This window comes from Colius striatus, chromosome 14 (genome assembly GCF_028858725.1).
Source record: "Colius striatus isolate bColStr4 chromosome 14, bColStr4.1.hap1, whole genome shotgun sequence".
Lineage (NCBI taxonomy): Eukaryota > Metazoa > Chordata > Aves > Coliiformes > Coliidae > Colius > Colius striatus.
In genome coordinates this window covers 5382251-5400258 of record NC_084772.1, presented here as the reverse complement: position 1 = coordinate 5400258, position 18008 = coordinate 5382251, and the positions used below count along the sequence as shown (strand labels likewise).

General features: G+C 49.8%; 1 protein-coding gene across 2 annotated transcripts; it reads left to right on the top strand.

Annotated features, from left to right (window-relative positions):
* The first annotated feature begins 480 nt into the window (after window positions 1–480).
* Window positions 481–5088, top strand: IRX6 (iroquois homeobox 6). 2 transcript variants are annotated; one of them, XM_062007337.1, is made up of 8 exons: window positions 481–558; window positions 1676–1921; window positions 2182–2291; window positions 2574–2657; window positions 2766–2884; window positions 3017–3514; window positions 3760–3856; window positions 4041–5088. In XM_062007337.1, exons 1-8 carry the CDS (start codon window positions 514–516, stop codon window positions 4213–4215), a joined length of 1374 nt encoding a protein of 457 aa, XP_061863321.1. In that variant the 5' UTR covers window positions 481–513; the 3' UTR covers window positions 4216–5088. The 2 variants fall into 2 exon arrangements, with proteins under 2 accessions (XP_061863321.1, XP_061863320.1); XM_062007336.1 differs by having other exon boundaries at window positions 2574–2884.
* The last annotated feature ends 12920 nt before the right edge of the window (window positions 5089–18008 follow it).

Sequence of the window (18008 nt, the reverse complement as noted above, 5' to 3'; positions counted from 1 at the left end):
GCTCCAGCCGACACGGCGCTGCGGGGCGCGGGGCGCTGCCGCCGCTGCCGGCAGGGCCGTGACGTCACCCCGCTCCTCGCCCACCGATGCGCGCTAAAGACCTATAGAGCAGAAAATAATACAAGCAAGCTCCCCATCTCGCAAGCCCTACGTGATTTCCCCCCCCCCCCCCCCCCCCCCTTTGAAAAAGCCCCTTCACACTTCAACTCTCTGTACATGTGGGGCGGCTTTTTAAACTCTCTCTATACAAACGTATTTATTAAGAGCGATGGGAAGTGGGGGGTAGCTGATTTTTTTAATTCAGGCATCAACCCTCCGCACCCCCCCCCCCTTGTCTCAGATGTCTGGCTGCTTTTCTTAAGTGCAATCATCCATAATTGAGGAAAAAAAAGAGAGAAAAAAAAAGCCATACGTGGAAATGTGTGTGTGAGAAGGTGTATCTTGAAGCAGGGTTTAGTTACAATCGATCTTGGGGGGAAAATATTGCCTATGGTCCAAAAATAAGGAGCAACTATGTCCTTCTCTCAGTTCGGATACCCCTACAGCACCACTTCACAGGTAAGGCGAGTGAGCAGCACTCACTTTTGTTCAGATTCTGCTGCTGCTGTCCAGATGTCTTGTTCCCCCTCCTCCCTTTTTTTCTTCCCTTTCCCTTACTTAGAGTCTTTTTTTTTTTTAAAACGGCACATCTGGAGCCTTTTTTTAAAAAAATGTGCGTGTGTGTTTGTCTCGTTTGTGTTGTGTTAGGCTTAAACAAATAACTCGCAGTATGCACAGCAAAGGCGTTTAGGAAACCGGTAATTCCCTCTTTCCCCTCCCCGTTCTCCTCCACTGTTCAGTTTTAAGTGCAACAAACAAATAAATACATAAATCCCAGCTGCGAGTGCTTTCCAAGCCCGTGGAGCTGCCGCCCGGGCAGCGCGGAGGGTGAGCGGGCAGAGACCGCCGCCCGGCCAGCTCGGGATTTCACTGGCGTTTCCGCGGAACCGGGCTGTGCCGTTTCCTCCACCCTTCCTCCCCGGGTCGGTCCTTTTCCTGGTTTTTATTAGGATCTGTCGGGAAGGGTTTTTCCATCCCCTCTACGATTTCCGAAGGACGCCCCACACCCACACCCCCATCAAAGCACCTTGCATTAACTAAGTGGTCGCTATACCGTACCTTGAGTCACGATTTATTTGAGTAGAATTATTTATACACCGTAATCATTGCAAGATGTGACTCCCTAGCTTGGGAAGTTAGCGTTCCCCTTGAACTTACTGAAATCAAATGCATTCGATTGCGTTAGCTGACATATTTACTGCTTTGTCTATTGTCAAATTAACTGTAATCGCAACTTATTGCCTTTAAATCAATGCAAACTGCCCGAGCAGGGGCGGGTAGGAAGGAGCGGTACGGATCTTTTTCCATTTTCTAAAACAATTATTTCCTTGAAGTTTTGCCTGCTTGATTAATAGTGCCCTCTTCCCAAGGGCTCTCGCTTCCCACTCAGTTTATTTCCCTGTTTCCATAATTAGTTGTTTCAGACCGGGTTTCCTCTCCCCCTCCTCACCCCCCACGCCCCCTCCCCCCCCCCCCCCGCATACACACAGACGCGCACACGCTTCTAAATTCCCCCCGATGGGGCTGCCACGACAGTCACTCAGCGCCGTCCCGCTCTGTCCTCTTCTCTCCGCAGTTCTTCGTACCCGCCAGTCCCAGTACGACCTGCTGCGAGGCCGCCCCCCGCTCCGTGCCGGATGCCTCCTCGGCGCCGGCCGCCGCCTCTCTCTGCTGTGCCCCGTACGAGGGCCGGCTGCTGGCGCCCGGCCGCGCCGAGCTCAATGCGGCGCTGGGCATGTACGGTGCCCCGTACGCCGCCGGCCAGGGCTACGGCAACTACCTGCCCTACAGCGCCGAGCCCGCCGCGCTCTACACTGCGCTGGTGAGTGCCCGCCCGCCCGGGCTGCGCACGGGGGCTGCGAGGGGTATGTGGAGCGGGGTGCAACAGACGGCAAACTTCGTGGTTAGGAGTCTCTGTCGGGGCGCGGGACGGGCGAAGGGCGTGGAACCGGCGGCTTCCCATTGCGGGGGAGCGATGAGACTTGGCCGCCGCGGGGACTCGGGGCAGCGGGAGGCGGCGGGGGGACGGCGCGACGGCGGGTTTCCACTCCTCGACGCCAAACGCTACCGTTTCCTTTGCAGAGCCCCCAGTATGAGATCAAGGACGGCGCCGGCGCGTTGCACTCGGGGATCGCGCAGCCCGCTGCCTACTACTCCTACGATCATTCCTTGGGGCAGTACCAGTACGACAGGTAAAACCCCTTTGATCAGCGCCCGGCAGCATTAGCATCCCCCTGCGAGGCGGCGGCCGACATCAAACGGCGGGGGGCGGGGGGGAATCCAACCTGACAAGCGTTGTACAAAAGAAACCAGGCTCCCCGGGAGCACCAGTCAACTAGAATCAAACTTGGGCAGCGATGGCAGGCGGGCAGGGGCAGGCAGGCAGATGGGCAGGACCACACTGGCCTGCAGCGGCAGGGCCGAGCCGAGCCGGGCCGACACCCGTCGGCCCTCCCTTCCTAACCATCCCCCAGCAGGTATGGGACGGTGGATTTCAGTGGTTCTGCCAGACGCAAAAATGCAACGCGAGAGACGACGAGCACCCTCAAGACCTGGTTGTACGAGCACCGCAAAAACCCCTACCCCACCAAAGGAGAGAAAATCATGCTGGCCATCATCACCAAAATGACCCTGACACAAGTGTCTACTTGGTTTGCTAACGCCAGACGGAGGCTCAAGAAAGAGAACAAAATGACCTGGTCTCCCAAGAACAAAGCGGGGGAAGAGAGGAAAGAAGAGACCCCGCGGGAAGAGGAGGAATACAGCGCGGAGAGTGAAGGCAGAGGTAGGCGAGAGAGGCAGGAGGGGCGCCTAGAAGTGGCGACCGATTTCGAGCCCCCCTCCGCCCCACCCCCCCCCAACCAACACCCGCACTAACGCCCTGTCGTCCCCTCCTCCCCGCTATGTGTCCAAGTAGAGCAGAAGAGCTGCAAGGAGGACAAGGAGTTGCGGTTCAGCGACCTGGACGACCTGGAGGAGGAGGAGGAGGAGGAGGCGGGGAAGCCGGAGAAGGGCCGGGCCAGCTCCCTACAGGAAGCCCCCAGTCTCGGCTCGGCGCTGCCCCCGGGGCCACGCGGCGACTGCAGCCTGCCCGGCCCCTTCCGCGCCTTTCCCTGCGCCAAGGCGCCCACCGCGGACTTCGTCCCCGCCGCCCTGACCGGGCCGCCGCCGCCCTACGCGCCTGCGGAGAAGCCGCGCATCTGGTCGCTGGCGCGCACCGCCGCGGCCAGCGCGGCGCGCAGGGGCAGCCCCGAGGGCGGCCGCGCGGAGGAAAGCGGCGACGGTGCGGCAGGGGAGCGGCCCCTGCCCGCTAAGGCCTTCCGGAGCTCCTCTTTCAACCTGCAGCCGCTCCCGCGGAGCTGCGCGTCCCACCGCGGCGTGGGGGAGCCGTGCCAGTACACGGCGGCGGGCGAAGGTACCCGCGGCGGCGGGGCCGCGGGGACGGGGGGGACTGCGGGCCGAGCCGGGATACAGGGCGCGGCGTAAGCCCGCCCCTGCCTTGAACCCCCACCCCCGAACACTGGGGCCCGGGCGTCAGGCGGGCTGCGGCCGGGCCCCTCCAGCGGTGCAGGCGCCGAGGCTTCCCTGCTGGAGGCGAGCGGTCAGGGGAGGGCGGCGTGGCCGGGCCGGGCCCACTGCGAGCCGCTTGTGTCTGTGCAGGCTTCGGGAGGGGTGCCAAGGGCGGCCCGGGAGGCGCCGAGCTGGGCGGGACCTGCCTGGACAAGCTGCGGACGGCGTTCCGGCCGGTGCTGCGGAGGTGAGGTAGGTGACCGGCCGTGTGCCGGGACCGACCTCGCACGAAGCACGAGACCACCCGGCCGGGCCAGGGATGCCGTAGCAGCCCCGGCTTGGGAGGGGAGCGCCGCGGCGACCTCTCTTGCCCGGCTCCCGGCACCTGAGCCCACCCGGGAAACGCTCATCACTGCTTCTCCATCCCGCAGGGCGGCCCGCCTCTTCCCGAGCGCTGGCGACGGGGCTCCGGCTGCAGGGAGGCTGTCGGCTCGAAACAACGAAAGAAGCTTCTCCCCGGCCCGGTGGTGCCCTCCCCAGCCCGCAGGCCCGGCCCGCCGCGGACACGTCCCGCCGCGGCACGACGTGCTGCTCACGAGGGGCTGAGCAGCCACACCCGCGGGACCCCGTGCTGCCTGCTCGCCGTTTGTTCAGCACCGCTCATCGACGTCTCCGCAAGAAAAAAAGACTAATATTTTCTGGTTTTCCCCACGTCATGGTTCGTTTCCCCTTTTGCTCCCAAACCTGCTCCCTCCACTCTGCACCCAACTCTGCCAAGGTGTGTTTGTTCAAGGTTGCTCCACACTGTCCCGAGTTCAGGGTTGCTCCACACTGTCCCGAGTTCAGGGTTGCTCCACACTGTCCCGAAGAGGAGGAGTGGTGCGGGTTATGCCGAGCTGTTTGTTTCCTGTTGCTGTACGTAGATACTGCTGAAAGTATTTTTCAGAGTCTCTAATTAACAGGGATGAGCTGAACACCGTGAAACTGTCTCGTGACCCTTCAGGAGCTCTTCAGCCAGGAGCTGGCACAGCCCGTGAGGAGCAGGGCATGGCCCCGGCCTGTCCCAGGCACCCAGGGCACAGCCAGGGCACCCTTGGGGCACCCCCGGGCAGCGAGTGGCAGCCGGGTGACGAAGTAGGACCTTGTTAGTGGGCCAGCACCATCAGTCAGTGAAAAGAGCAGTGCTGCACTTTACAGGACAGACGAGAAAAGGAAACTGTATCTCTGCATTATTTCTGTTTAATTAAAAGTGTCATCAAACACTTTGTGTTCAGACTAATAAACTAAGCAGGGATGAGGAAAGAATGTTTCTTTGTTCCTGTCTCTAGAAGCAGTGGCAATAATTTAAATTAATAACTGTGGTAATTAAGAGGTCATCTATAGATCAACCCGATACCTGCTATTTCCAAGTTCACCAGGGTCAACATTTACATTAAGTCATTTGTGGTCAATAGAGTCCAATGAATTCTGCCTTAATAAATCAGGGAAATCAATCTTGAATATCGAGTAGACTTCTGTATGTTTATCAAGGGCTACCAAGATGAGTGGAGTTGCAGAGCTTGGAGTCCTCTGGGTTTGGGACCAGAGAAGCAGTTAGTGGGAGACAAGAGAAGCTGCAGGTCAATGCGAGGAGAGGTGGTGTGGACTGCTTCAGCCTCACTTGCAGCCCGGGTGCCTGCAGGCTGGGGAGCAGAACAGCCCCGGGCAGCAGGGGCACCTGCCAAAGGTGGCATACTTTGTCAAGCTTTGCAGGGTCCAGGGTAGGAGAAGGAGGGCGAGGGGGGTAAGTGAACATGAAGGCCAGCAGGTAACGGAGTGGTAGAAGCGGGGCGGGGCCCTGCTGCCGAGGCTCGGCCACGGGGCTTTCCCGTGATTCGCAGCCACCGTGGGCAGAAGTCTGTTGCAGTGACGCGCAGCTTAGAGTAGGGGAAATTAAGCTGCGAAGAGATAAACATTATTTCAAGTCGGATTTTAAGGATTAGGGCATGCAATAAAGGCCTTTTTTGAGAGTCCTTGCAAGGCGATTTTTGTACCTCTCGTCTCCCACCGGAGCGGACAGGTATCGCCTACCCTGGGACAAAAGCACAGCTTCCCCACTCCTGTCCGCAGCGGCTCGGCTCGGCCGGGCCCTGCTCCATCGCGTCCCGGCCGCCTTTACCCAGCGCGCAGGGGAGCGACCCGGCCCCCTGCGGATCCCTTTGCCCGGCGGCTTTGGAAGAGGCTCCCTGGGGAGGCAGTTCCGCAGCACTCTTCCGAGCTGCCTACGGGAGACAAAATCAGCACTGCCTCGAGGCCAGGGAGCAGCTAGGAGCAACCCTGAGCTGCCGGCTCTGCTCCCTGTCCCAGGCATCACCCGCCTCCACGGGAGCGCCCGGCAAAGCCGTGAAACCCCCGGGGGTGGTTGATCAGTCGGGCACAGGCTTCAGGGGTTTTTAAGGCAGGCACGAAGGTAACCTCCATGAGAAGACTTTTCGTTTTTATTTATTACTTCTACTCCCTTTTATTAAAGGTCAAGCGAGAGAGATGCAGATTATCCCACCCGCCCAAGACTCCCCTGCAATCTGTCACAGCGGCAAGATATGTATCGCAAATCTCTCAAAATATAATCTCTGGGAATCATATTCCGAATACTGTTTTGATTAAAAACCAGTGCGGGGATTGATAGAGAACTAATACCGGGAGCAGAGCCTGTGAGCGCCCAGGCAAAAAAATAAAACCGTGGGCTTGCCCGGGTGTCACAGCAGCAGATTCAGTGCCTCTCATGCCATCATAAAGACACTTAAACCATCTTCTGCCTGGGCTTTGCTACGAGCTGGGCTTTTTAATGCCGCTGAGCTCTGGAAGGTGAACTCAGGATGTCCGCCGGAGCAGGGGCTCTCTGCGGGTCACCCATCGGCGGGGATCTCGGAGCCTGCTCCTCCGTGGCGGACCAGGGAGACAGGGCAGAGGCAGAGCCGAGTGCCCGGGCCGGTGCCGGGCACCCGCGGACCGTCCCACTGGAGGGCCCAGCACCCCTCGCCCTCAGCCTGCCCGGTGAGGCACAACCGGACGCGCAAAAGTGCAGACCCAGCTCCCCCCGGGGCGGCGGGGTCGAGAAGCCGCCTGAGAGTATCACATCCCCCCCAGCCACCCCATTTCGTTATTAAGGGCCGGGTCTCCCCCTTTTCCGCAGCCCGCTGGGACGCGCCTGGCACCGGCCGCGCCCCCCCGCCGCAGCCCCGCATCGCCCCCCAATTAGCAGCCGCGGGGACCGGCGGGTCCGGAGGGAGCGTCCCCCGCTGGGGTGGGAAGTTTATGAAACAAAGTCGCCGGGCTAATGGCCCCGGGCGGCAGCGGCCGGGCCGCGCACACTCCACTGCGCCCGCTCAAAGGCAGCGCGACCGCGGGGCCGCCGCCACCGCCGCCGCGATCGCTAATGAATTTTTGTCAAAGACAATTACGGGCTCGACGGGGGCAGGAGGCCGCGATGAAAAGGCGGCTTTGTCCGGGCGAGACGGCGTGGCTCCCCCGGCACCCCCTCCCGGCTCTTCCTGCGCCCCCGCGGTGACCCCCGCGCCCGGCCCCGCTCCCCGCGGGGCAGCGGTCCCGGTGCCCGGCCCCCAGGTAAACGCAGAGACCGGCCCGGGCCGGCAAGAGGGCTCCCGGAGATAGAGTTTATCAGTTTGGTTTACGGATGTGTGAGACGGATGGCAGAGGCAACGGGCTGCACCCACCTCTCCACAGCTACAGTCTGAGCCGAGGGGTCTCTGCCCCCTGTTCCCTCGCCAGGAGTGCTGCTGCGATGGATTCCTTACTTTAACGTTGTTCCATTCAGCAAATGGAAGAATTCATTTGAAAACTGGCCAGGGAGATGATGAAATCTGATTAAATACACACCAGAGGGACATGAAATGGGGGTCTCAGACTGAAGCTCCCTTCAGCTGCAGCTGGGTGAAGAGGAAGTGCGGGAGAGCTGGACAATATCCATCTTTCAGCACCTGCCTCATGCTCCCAGCATCAGTACTGTCCTCCATTTCTGTTCCTCAGTCCCTAGCTCACCTCCTTCCCATCCACAGCCAACACAGGCAACACAAAACATGTTGGTGCTCCACCAGAACATACAGTAATTGTTCAGGAGTCATGAGATGGTTGAGGTGACAATCATCTAGATGGGCACTTCCCAGCCTTTTAAAGCATAGCTCTCCTTTCAGAAACATAGGAGAGAGGAAACCATCTTTTATTCCCCCACCAGCATGTGAAGAGAGTGTCCCTGAGCACTGAAATGGCCTGGGACATCTCACCCCCAGCTTGTTCTCTCAGACAGATGGCCTGTCCTTTTATAGGCTTCCCATCCCATCTTGAAGGGATGATTTTCACTGGCCTTGTGGCAGCGAACCCTTTAGAGATCCTTCTTTAGAGGTGGCTGCAGCAGAAGTTTTAGCAGCATCTGGCTATTGAGGTTATGGAGCAATGGATTGGAGCAATTACTTCAAAATGATCTCAAATGCTACACAAGCATCTCTCCAGGTCAGGTGTAGTTTCAGGATCAAAGCATCTGTTAGGGGAAAATAATTGTTGCCATTGTATAGCCTTTTGTTATTTTTTTTTTTACCTGCTGTTCATCTGAAAATAAATTACAGGCCAGAACAGGTGGATAACATTCTGGAATGATTTAATGATTTCTTTAATCTGGATTCTCTTTCAATCTACTTAGCAGGATGAATACTTGTTTGTTTGGTTTTTTTAGCCCGAATCCAAAAGCTGGGCTTTTCATCTAAAGAAGAGAAAACACCCTAATACACTGCTGCCATCAAGGTGTATTCCCCACTGTCACTGGTAATCCAGCAGCAATGTTTGCCCTGCTGTAGGGCTTGAGGGGAAAACCTTCAAGAAAACCCAGCACAAGCCTTTCACTTTCTTTTCTTCCTTGCCATCCTTCCACTGCTTTAGATGTTACCTGCCTCTCCTGAGCCAGTTTCTGGGTAATAAAGTAACTGTAGCATTCAATCACTACTCCTTAAATCTTAGTATGGATTTAAGAACTAAGACTTTCCCTCCCGTTAGGACAGCTTTGTGTAGCACTGATTGGGAGACGCAATGGAGGAGTGAAACCTGAATGGGCACACAGGAGACTTCTGCTGCAGGCATCTGTGGATCTGCTGACACAATACAAGGCCAGGAGCTGTTCCTTCAGGCACATTCACCCAAGGCTGGCACCCTGCTCCTCAGCAAGCAAACCCTAACTCGAGATTTTCCTTCTTGAGTAGACATGGTTTTACTAAAGAAGGATTAGCAAAATCATTGCCCACTTACTCAGATGTCAATCTCTGATGTTTGGTTTCAGCCAGAATAAGATATTTTATGAGAAAGATACTCTCAGGACCTGTAACATGTTGAAATTCACAGGATAACTGCCTGGATGGCTGGGTTTGGTGCTCTGGTCCCACTGGAGAGAGAATGTAGATGTGCATAGTGCGACAGGGCAGACAGAATGCTTTCAGATTTGAGGGAAGTTTACAGCAGTTGTCATTACCACTGACAGGACGTTTCCAACTCACGTGCCTGTTCACAGTAGCTGAATAGACTAAATTAAGGTAAACAGGTCTTAAACTTGCTTGAAATCCATCAGACTTGGTATGTGCACTAGCAAAACCATACTTTCTGGGTTTGTTTTGTTTTGTTGAGTTTTTTTTTAACTAACATCTCCAAGTATGAGTTTGCTACTAGGCAAGTCCTGAGTTCATGCCACAACACCAGCTCATTCACAAATAGGCACGTTTGAAAGACTTTCTCCATTACCAGACAAGACAGCCAGGTTGGTAAACCTGCCAAGCTATCCCCACGACTACCTGGGGTGGCAGAGAAGGAGCTTGGCACAATGGCCTGTCAGCCCTCCTGTTACAGGACAGGTGCTTTCGGTCATATGAGCCATTCAAAAGATCAGGCCCACAGAAATTGGCCTCCAGAGTAAACATAAGTGGGTTCACTTCTGAATTTTAAATACACATCATCAATGTACAACATAAAAAAAACCTGCCCTTCACAGCTATCTGCTGAATGGAACATCTTACATTTACTGGACAGCTAGAAAAACAGTGACTCCCTGTTGCTACAGGTGATCCTGCTGTTGCTCACTACACACAACAGAAGAGTCAAGCATCCACATCACCATGCTCAAGTTTTCTTACGCAAGACATGAGGCACAGTGGTAAGTAACAGACTAGATGCACAAGGAATCAGACCATGAGGGCCTCTGAGTCAGCAGCCTGATGGGGATTCATTCTTCTCAGTTAAATCTTGTTTATCTCACCATGTGCTTTGCAGCTCTGCAGCCACCAGCTGTGACTTGTTCTGGGGAGGTCTGACAACCTGGTCACCATGCTCAGCCAGTTTGAGAACAAGTGCTTTACATACTGCAGGAGGGTAACTCACTGCCATCAGGGCTCAGACCTTCCTGATGATGCTCTCTTGCAGTGTTCACAGTAGCAGACCTTGCCTAGAGCTCAGTACTGTGTGTGGAGCAAGAGTGTCCCTGACAGTGCACCTGCAGAGTACCTCCCCAGAGTGAGAAGTGGGTCATTTGTTACACTGTAGGAAAACAGGACAAAGCAAGCTCTTCTGAGAAGTATCACTGGCAGCAGAGCTGCAATCAGCTTAAGAATGGACAATTCTGCTGCAGCATTGCATCAGCAGCAAACCAATCTGCTAGCCTACAATCCTGAACCAGCAGTAACTAAGGTAGGATAGATGATTTTCCCTTGAATATGTACCCAAGAGGAACAGAAGCAGAAATAACCGCTCCTGAAAGATGTGATACCAGCCCTGTCCGGGTACCACAGCCTGACCTTTACCTAACTGATACTTGAGACACTACTATTTCTACTGCTCTACATTTATGAGATGTCTCCTTTATGTGTACAGGGAGATCATTCTGAAATCTCCCAAAGCCACTTAGAGCATGAGGAGATGAATGGAAGAATCTCTATGAATCGCTCCAGCACATAGAAAAGACCCCAATCATGGACAGCCTATGTTGCTAAGAAAGGAAGTGCTGAAATTCTTCCAGAGCAGCATTAGTTCTGCTGTCCTGCCCTCAGCATTCGTTTGCCTGTTTCCTCCCAAAGGAAGGCCAAATGCACTGTAGAGTAACCCCGCTCTAGAGGGGAAGATGGTACTACTGACTCTTGTATTTTAATCTCTTTTACACTGCCATGGCTACTTTTGACTTCAGCAACTTCAGTATCAGCAAAATGTTTCTGTGATGTTAGCATTTGAAAGAAGAAAAGGGATACAGCAACCACACTGAGGTTACATCAGCAGGTTCCTATTAAGCAGATGTTTTTGCATCAATACCCAGCACACCATAACCTCTGTGACTACACAATGTGAAACAGTGGCACACTGCAGCACACACACCATCATAAGCACATAAAACCAATAGTGTGAAGATGTCTAACTCACCTATAAAAACAAGCACCACCATACAGAAAGCAGAAGGTCTCTCATCCACAGAGTCAGTCCCTTCTGCACCTTCCACTGCTGCTGCTTTCTTTGAGGCCACGGCATCCATCCCCCTTGCTCACTCAGAGTCCCCCCCAGCTGCATGGCACAGGAGCCCTGGTGAAGGGGCATCATTGTTGCAGACAGAGCTGCCTCCTCCTTGAACTACCTGAGCTCATTCTTCCAAGGGCTATAAAACCAGGGGCATCCCACATATCTCTCTGCAAAGGCCTGTCAGGTCAGGAGCTCAGCAGCATTTACCAGTGCTGAACATCAGATGTGATTTTGAAATCTTTAGCTGATATTGCACAGAGATACAGAAAGCTACAGCTTATAAAAAAAAAGATAGCACAATTAGGGAATGATAGTAAACAATGGCAGGTAAAAGTTAACACAGACCAGGACAAAGTAGTGTCTATAAAGAGAAATAATTTCTTAAAACACCTGTCAGATTACTGGGGTTTTTAATCAGATACTCATATGCTAAATATTTCTGTGAACCTGCACTAGTCAGAGTAATGTAGCTGTTGCAGTAGTAGCTGCCTTAGCTAAAGGAAAGGTAGCTTCTATAGGTAGGGTTTGCAATTTTTCACTGCTTGTCAGAGCAGAGCACATACACCTTCTGCTTCCATCTCACTGTACCCTTAGTGAGTGCATCTCAGTGGAGACACTAGATTGAGGGGCACATCTGCCTATCAAGGATTACAATTTATCTATAGAAAAATCAATTGCCAGTAAAACTCTTGAAGTATCCTCTGGAATTCAGAAATGTAACATATATTACTCTTCTCCCTGAACTTTCCCATAAAATATTGGCTTACTCAGTATTCTGTGGCAGGAAATTAATAAAATTTGTCCTAGTTCCTCTCAATTACAGCAATAATATAACCTCATTTTGTCTTCATATGCATTTAAAACTTAGGGTACAAATACAATATATCGTATTCCATAAATGAAGCAGATGTAATTACAGTGTGGGAATGTAGTCTCAGGGACAATTGTATGTAGAGCACAACTCCAAAATAGTCATTTTTTACCCCAAATACTGAGGCTAACTGAGGGCTGCACCACCTCCAGCTCCACTCAGCATAGCGTTAAGATCGGTTTAACTTGCAAAGGCTTACAAATGACTTTTTAAGGACTGAGGAGAACCAACAACAGCAATGACCCAGTGATTCCCACTTCTCTGTAGAACTACAAGCTCTCTCTATACAGTCTCAATCCAAAGGTTCTCTGGAGTGTAATGCAGTGCTTGCTACTCCCTTCATTGCTAACTGTCAGCTCAGGCTGGTTCAGCCCATAAAACCCATAAGAGTGATTATCAAATTAGCACTGCTTGAATTATTAGTTATGAAATTCAATGCAGTTTTCTGTGCTACAGTTTTCTAAACTCCACTCATATGCACAGTGCTTGTTCCTCCTGGGAAAACAGTGACAAAATCTAGTGGGTTTTTTTTCTTGACTACTGTATGGATGTCACCAGTTTCATTGCACAGATCTAAATTTCAGGTCTGTGTTTTTGCTTATGGCAGCCCCAACAGCTCGGTCATGAGTGCAGCAGTCTGTGAAGGGATCGTGAACATCATCTGTCGCATGGTTAGTTCCCTCAGCCTCTCCCCAGAGAAAACTCTGTGCACACTATTTGTTTTCAAAACACGCTGGGTTTTGTTCTCCAGAATAAAACTTTTGGCCTGATTTCTTATGGAAACAAAGCTCCTGTAATCACTGTGGGAGAACACAAACATCTGCCCACCATTGCATAATTTCTTAAATTGACTGGCACATCCCAGCCAATCCCTAGCATGAGGATGTGTGTGCTCTGGCCTCCATCTAAAAAAAGATAGAGAAAATAATTGCTTCCATTGACAACCAGAACAGTTTCAGAGCCATCTTCCTCTGCAGAAGAACTCAGAGTCACCGTGCTCCTGAGTCAGGCAATATGCTGAAAAGGCCTAGAGTCCAGAGGGATTAATCCTGGCCTCAGGGTTGTACTTGTCCCCTGTGGTCACTCGAGCTGGTTAGGAATGGCATGTTTGTTTCTTTTTGCCCCCTCACACAATTGCTGTGACTGATCACTCAAATCAAAGTACTGGTATGCACAACTGAAAACAAAACCCAAACCACATTTTTCTACAAACTTGTGATATGCAATACCAGAGGGAAAAATATACTTTGAAGGACTAAAATGATTTTTTCAACAAGAATTATTTGAGGTAGAAAGTAGGGAAAAAACAGAGGGGAGCAAGAAATGAAGTCCCCCAAAACCAGAAGGTATAATGAAATCTCTGCTAGAGCTCACTTATTTCCTTTCAGCCTTCCAGCCAGGTATACTGACATGTTTATAAAGCTCTGCTAGTGACGGTTATTAGCCCAAAGCCTGAATCACAATTTTACCCTATATAAAGTGGAGAGAGAATCTAGATATTTTTCCTCTGTAAGATATCAAGAGAAGCCAACACAATGTGCTGTACTCCCCACTACAGCTCACAGCAGGTTAAATTGCTCACTGGCAGTGCCACAGCCAGTTGCACTGTCTAAAGAAAGAAGCACTACAGAGAGGTCCTTTTAGTACCTTGCAAAGGATGTGGATTGTTTGCTCTGAGGCATGGTTTCAGTAGAGCTGTTTGGGTTTAGGAGCAATATACCTGTTTATTACATTGATAAATGACACATTTTTCCTACTTGATTTGTTGGAGACTGAGTGACCTGGCTGTAAAACTGACTTGATATTGCCACTTAAGTCTTATTGATGTCTTTTCCTGTTCACCTTTTATTTGCATAAATGAGAAACAGAAAGAACTCCCTGTTCTTTAACAGAATCACATGGGATTCCCTGAGGAAGGTTGATGGATGTTGCAGACACACATCTCCCCAGGTACCAAACCAGTAACAACTTTTGTCCCTGTACTCTTACAGACCCCTGCTTGGTGACCCCTTGCCCCAGCACAGAGATGACAGGCCAGCAGTGTTTGCTCAGGCACAGGTTTGACACTTTAACACGTGAAGTTTGTTGGGAGGAACAAGTGAGCAAACATTATGTTTTAATTTTTGTAATTAACTTTTTAAAAATATGGGACCTATAACATATAACTATAAACCTAAATATATAACTATAAACCTAAATACATACCTATGCCTATAAATAGGCATTTTTATAATCTCAAAGAACTGTGAAGCTTTCTTATGATGAAAGGGACAAGGATAATTGGTTGTAAAAGAAAAAACCAGAAAGACTGCAAACATATCACAGGGTTGCAGCTTGGGGGTTTTGTCTGGCTGTTGCAAAGATTACAATAGTATTCCACAGCTGTATTTAACTTCATCATGTCTTAAAATAAAATAACAGTTAAAAATGAACCAAAACTAAGGATCATTTTTTGATTGCTTAATTTCACAAAGGAAAAAGCCCAGTGATAACATTAACATGACCTTCACATGAAGGAGACTTTCAGCAGGAGGAGACTTTGCTAGGGTCAACCCAATACCTTCAGACCCTTTTTGTAAGAAAGCTGATCACCACCATAAAATTGTGGTAGTTGACCCTGAATATATCAAAATTTAAGACATTTCAGATTCAAATCCATAGTACTCACATCTTTGCAATAAAATCTTATGGAGTTAAATGGAGGATGAAGATAACAGATTGATATCTATTAATCTTTGAGATACATATTTTCCTGTTTTGTATACTTCACAGTAGCAGGTTTTATATATACACACACTTCTGTTTAATTTTATCAGATACAAAGTCTTAACAGACATTAGAAGTGCCTCTATAATTCATAGGATTTTTTCCCCATAAGGCATTTCTCTTCCTTTTGTTTACACTTTGGGAGGAAACATCAGCAGTACAAAGAAACGATGCTGCACAAAAAAAAAAAAAAACCCTACCCCAAAAGAGATGCTGCAAAACAACAAAAGAAATGAACACAACCAAGAGGAGAAAGCACTGCAAAGGGGTCCCTGGTGAAAAGAAGTGAATGGAGTTTTACACACACAGACTCTTACATTTTTTGATAAGCACAAATCTACTCTTTTACTATTTCTTTCAATTTGAGTCCTCTCATCTAGGAATGTTCTTTTTGTTTTATACCAGCATTTGGAGCAAGGTTATTGCTGTTCTTTGCTGACTGCTGGAGCGGGACTTGGGGACCCAGGGAAGCTGGGCTTTACCAGTCCTGTACTCCTTGTGTTCAGAAGCTCACCTGGTTTAAAAATCAAACTTGAGTTTGAAAAAACATCAAAGAAAACAAACTCCAAAGTTTGTGCATGTCTTTCTGTGACATTAACTTTCTCCTGTGTATATGCATTGTGTACTTATGGGACAGATGAGAAACAAGCATTGTGACCTATGAAACCAGCAGAAGACAAGAGGGAAAAAACCCTGTATTTACTTTCAGAATTATCAAAAACTTAATATTTATAGATAAACCAGAATGGAAGGGACTGAGCCAGCACAGAAGTTTTGTATGTTTATAACTCCCATCCTTGGAAAGTTTTCAATGAGGTGAAAAAGATTTAGAAGTCATGAGCACTCCCCCCCCAACCAGCCCACTGTACACAAGCACAAACTGTATCATGTACAGCTTTGGGTGGCAGCATGACCAGATTTATTACTTTAATACTCTCCCCTAGTTTGCTTGTTCTTTTTTGATAACACCTTTTTGACGACACCTAAGCATCATATCAGGCACTGAAATATCAAGGGGAATGAAACCAGTATACCCTTGCTCAGCTCCACCTTTTCTCTCCTTTAAAAACAGAAAATCAAACCCCTCACAAATCACTGGCTGATGTAGAACATATTTCCCCTTCATCACAGGCACTTTGACCTGAACACTCACAAATTGCACATCCTTTGTTGACCAGACTCCTCTGGGCTCAGAGGTGTCTCCAGGAAGACTTCCCAGTGAGACAGTCTGTCCCACTGAACTGAGACCCAGGAACTGATCTCCTCCATGGCAACAGGTGATCCTGGTGACTAAACAACTGATGACCCACTGGCTCTTAAGTCTCTCCAGCCTAAAATTCCTCTCAAAAAATCTCCAAGTGAGAAAGAACAGTCACCCAACTGCAGAGCACCACAACTAAGACACTGGCAGAATACCAGGCACCTATTTTGGAAGAAATCTTTAAGAATTAACAAACACAAACACCTACTCTTTCCAAACAGCCTGAGCAAAAAAAGAGCTAGAGAACACAGCTGTCTCCAGTCTACACTGCAGCACAGAGGCATGATTTTGTCTAGTTTGGCTTGGGAACACCAAGAGAAATGACACAGCTGCAGAAGTGTCATCATTAACTCTATAAGCCCTCTCACCATGTGGCCATCCTCATCCTGTGGTCATCCTTTTGCTGTCTCCATCGCTTTTGCTACTAAGTGTACTGGATTAAAGGCAGCACTGATGCAATGCACATTGCTCAGGGCCATACTGATGGCTCCTTGAAGGGCTGTGTCAGTTTACCTAAACTGGAAAGGAGACAAAGGTAGCAGAGCGCATTACAGCCAGGTACCAGAGAAAATCTTGACAGACTGGAGGTAAAGCAGGAAAACACAAACAGTAAGAGACACGTTTGAACGGAAAAGTAATTAAGCACTAGATCAGATGATCAAAGGAGATGGTAAATCTCCATTTCCTGACACCTCCAAATCAAGACTAGATGTCTTTCTAGAGATGTGTTGCAGCAGTTCCATCCAGCTGCCAGAGCATCGTCTCACCCACAATGTACCCACGGAATCTGTCTTTCCTTGCCTTGAAATATCCATAAAGCAGCATTATCAGCCCTCTTTGGGAAATCAACTTTCCTTAAACCCAGTACTTTTTAGGACTTGTTTGTGAGTTTGGGATTTTTTTTTAACCTCTCATTCAGGGACACACAGGCATCTCACAAAAGAATGGGACTCCACACTCACATGAGTTAAGATAACTCTAGAGTTGCAAATATTGCAGTGAACTTGAACCCGTGTATGCCCGGGTGTATCCACTTGAACCCGTGTATGCAGTTTGATGGACAGTTGTGCAAGTATTGTAGCAAGAGCAAATAAATGGCAGGAAGATCTGTGGAAACAGTGGTGCTCAAGCACATAATGAAAAATGTGAAGTGAAGCAAGTTTTGACCGTGTAGTTTTGCCTACTAGCCCTGGAGTCTTATTTAGCCATGCAGAGAAAAAAAAGACTCCAAGATCTAAACTGATTGTTTACTGCTCAGACAACAGCCTATTAAAATCATCCTTGTTACTACAGCAATAGTACATATTTACAGGGATTGTGGCCAATTTTGATCAGCCATACCAAGCCATCCCTCAACCCATTTCATACTGATTAGAATCTGGTCATATTTTAAGTGTCTATGAAATTATGCAGAATGGAATCTGTATGAGAAAATCAGATTGCCAGATAATTGACCATTAATCTTTGATAAAAGTTTAAAAAAATTAAAGCAATCAGAAATCAGCTTAGCATACAGTCTCTTGGGCCTTATTTTGGTCTAGTAAGTCTGTACATTAAGCTGATTTCTGATTGCTTTAAGTTGTAAAAATTGCTTTTTAACCCACGGATATCAATGAGATTGCACCTGGTGTAAGTCGGGGCTGAATTTGATCCGCTGTGTGCCTTAATCACAGTATATTTTTGTTAAAACCCAGTATTTGTGTGGATCTGTGGATACTGATTTGTTCGAGCGCACGATAATCTCCCCCTAAGCCTGTCAGAATACAGCAGGTTAATAATGCTGTAAGTAGAATCCAATTTATTCATAAAACACCGGAACGCTTTAACCAAACTGTTCTTTTGTGGCAAGCCCCCTCCTGCTTGGCTGAGGCAGACAAAGGCTCTTGTGCAGCCGGTGGGAAAGGGGCAGGATAACAATGGCATGGCCTCTGTCCATCAGTCCGTACAGCCGGCACTGACTCCCTCTCC

What these genes read in the sequence shown, in the direction of transcription:
- IRX6 (XM_062007336.1), top strand. Translation starts at nt 514, where the DNA reads ATGTCCTTCTCTCAGTTCGGATACCCCTACAGCACCACTTCACAG. An exon ending in CCTACAGCACCACTTCACAG is followed by an intron (nt 559 to 1,675) that starts GTAAGGCGAGTG and finishes TTCTCTCCGCAG; the next exon opens with TTCTTCGTACCCGCCAGTCC. An exon ending in TTCCGGCCGGTGCTGCGGAG is followed by an intron (nt 3,857 to 4,040) that starts GTGAGGTAGGTG and finishes TCCATCCCGCAG; the next exon opens with GGCGGCCCGCCTCTTCCCGA.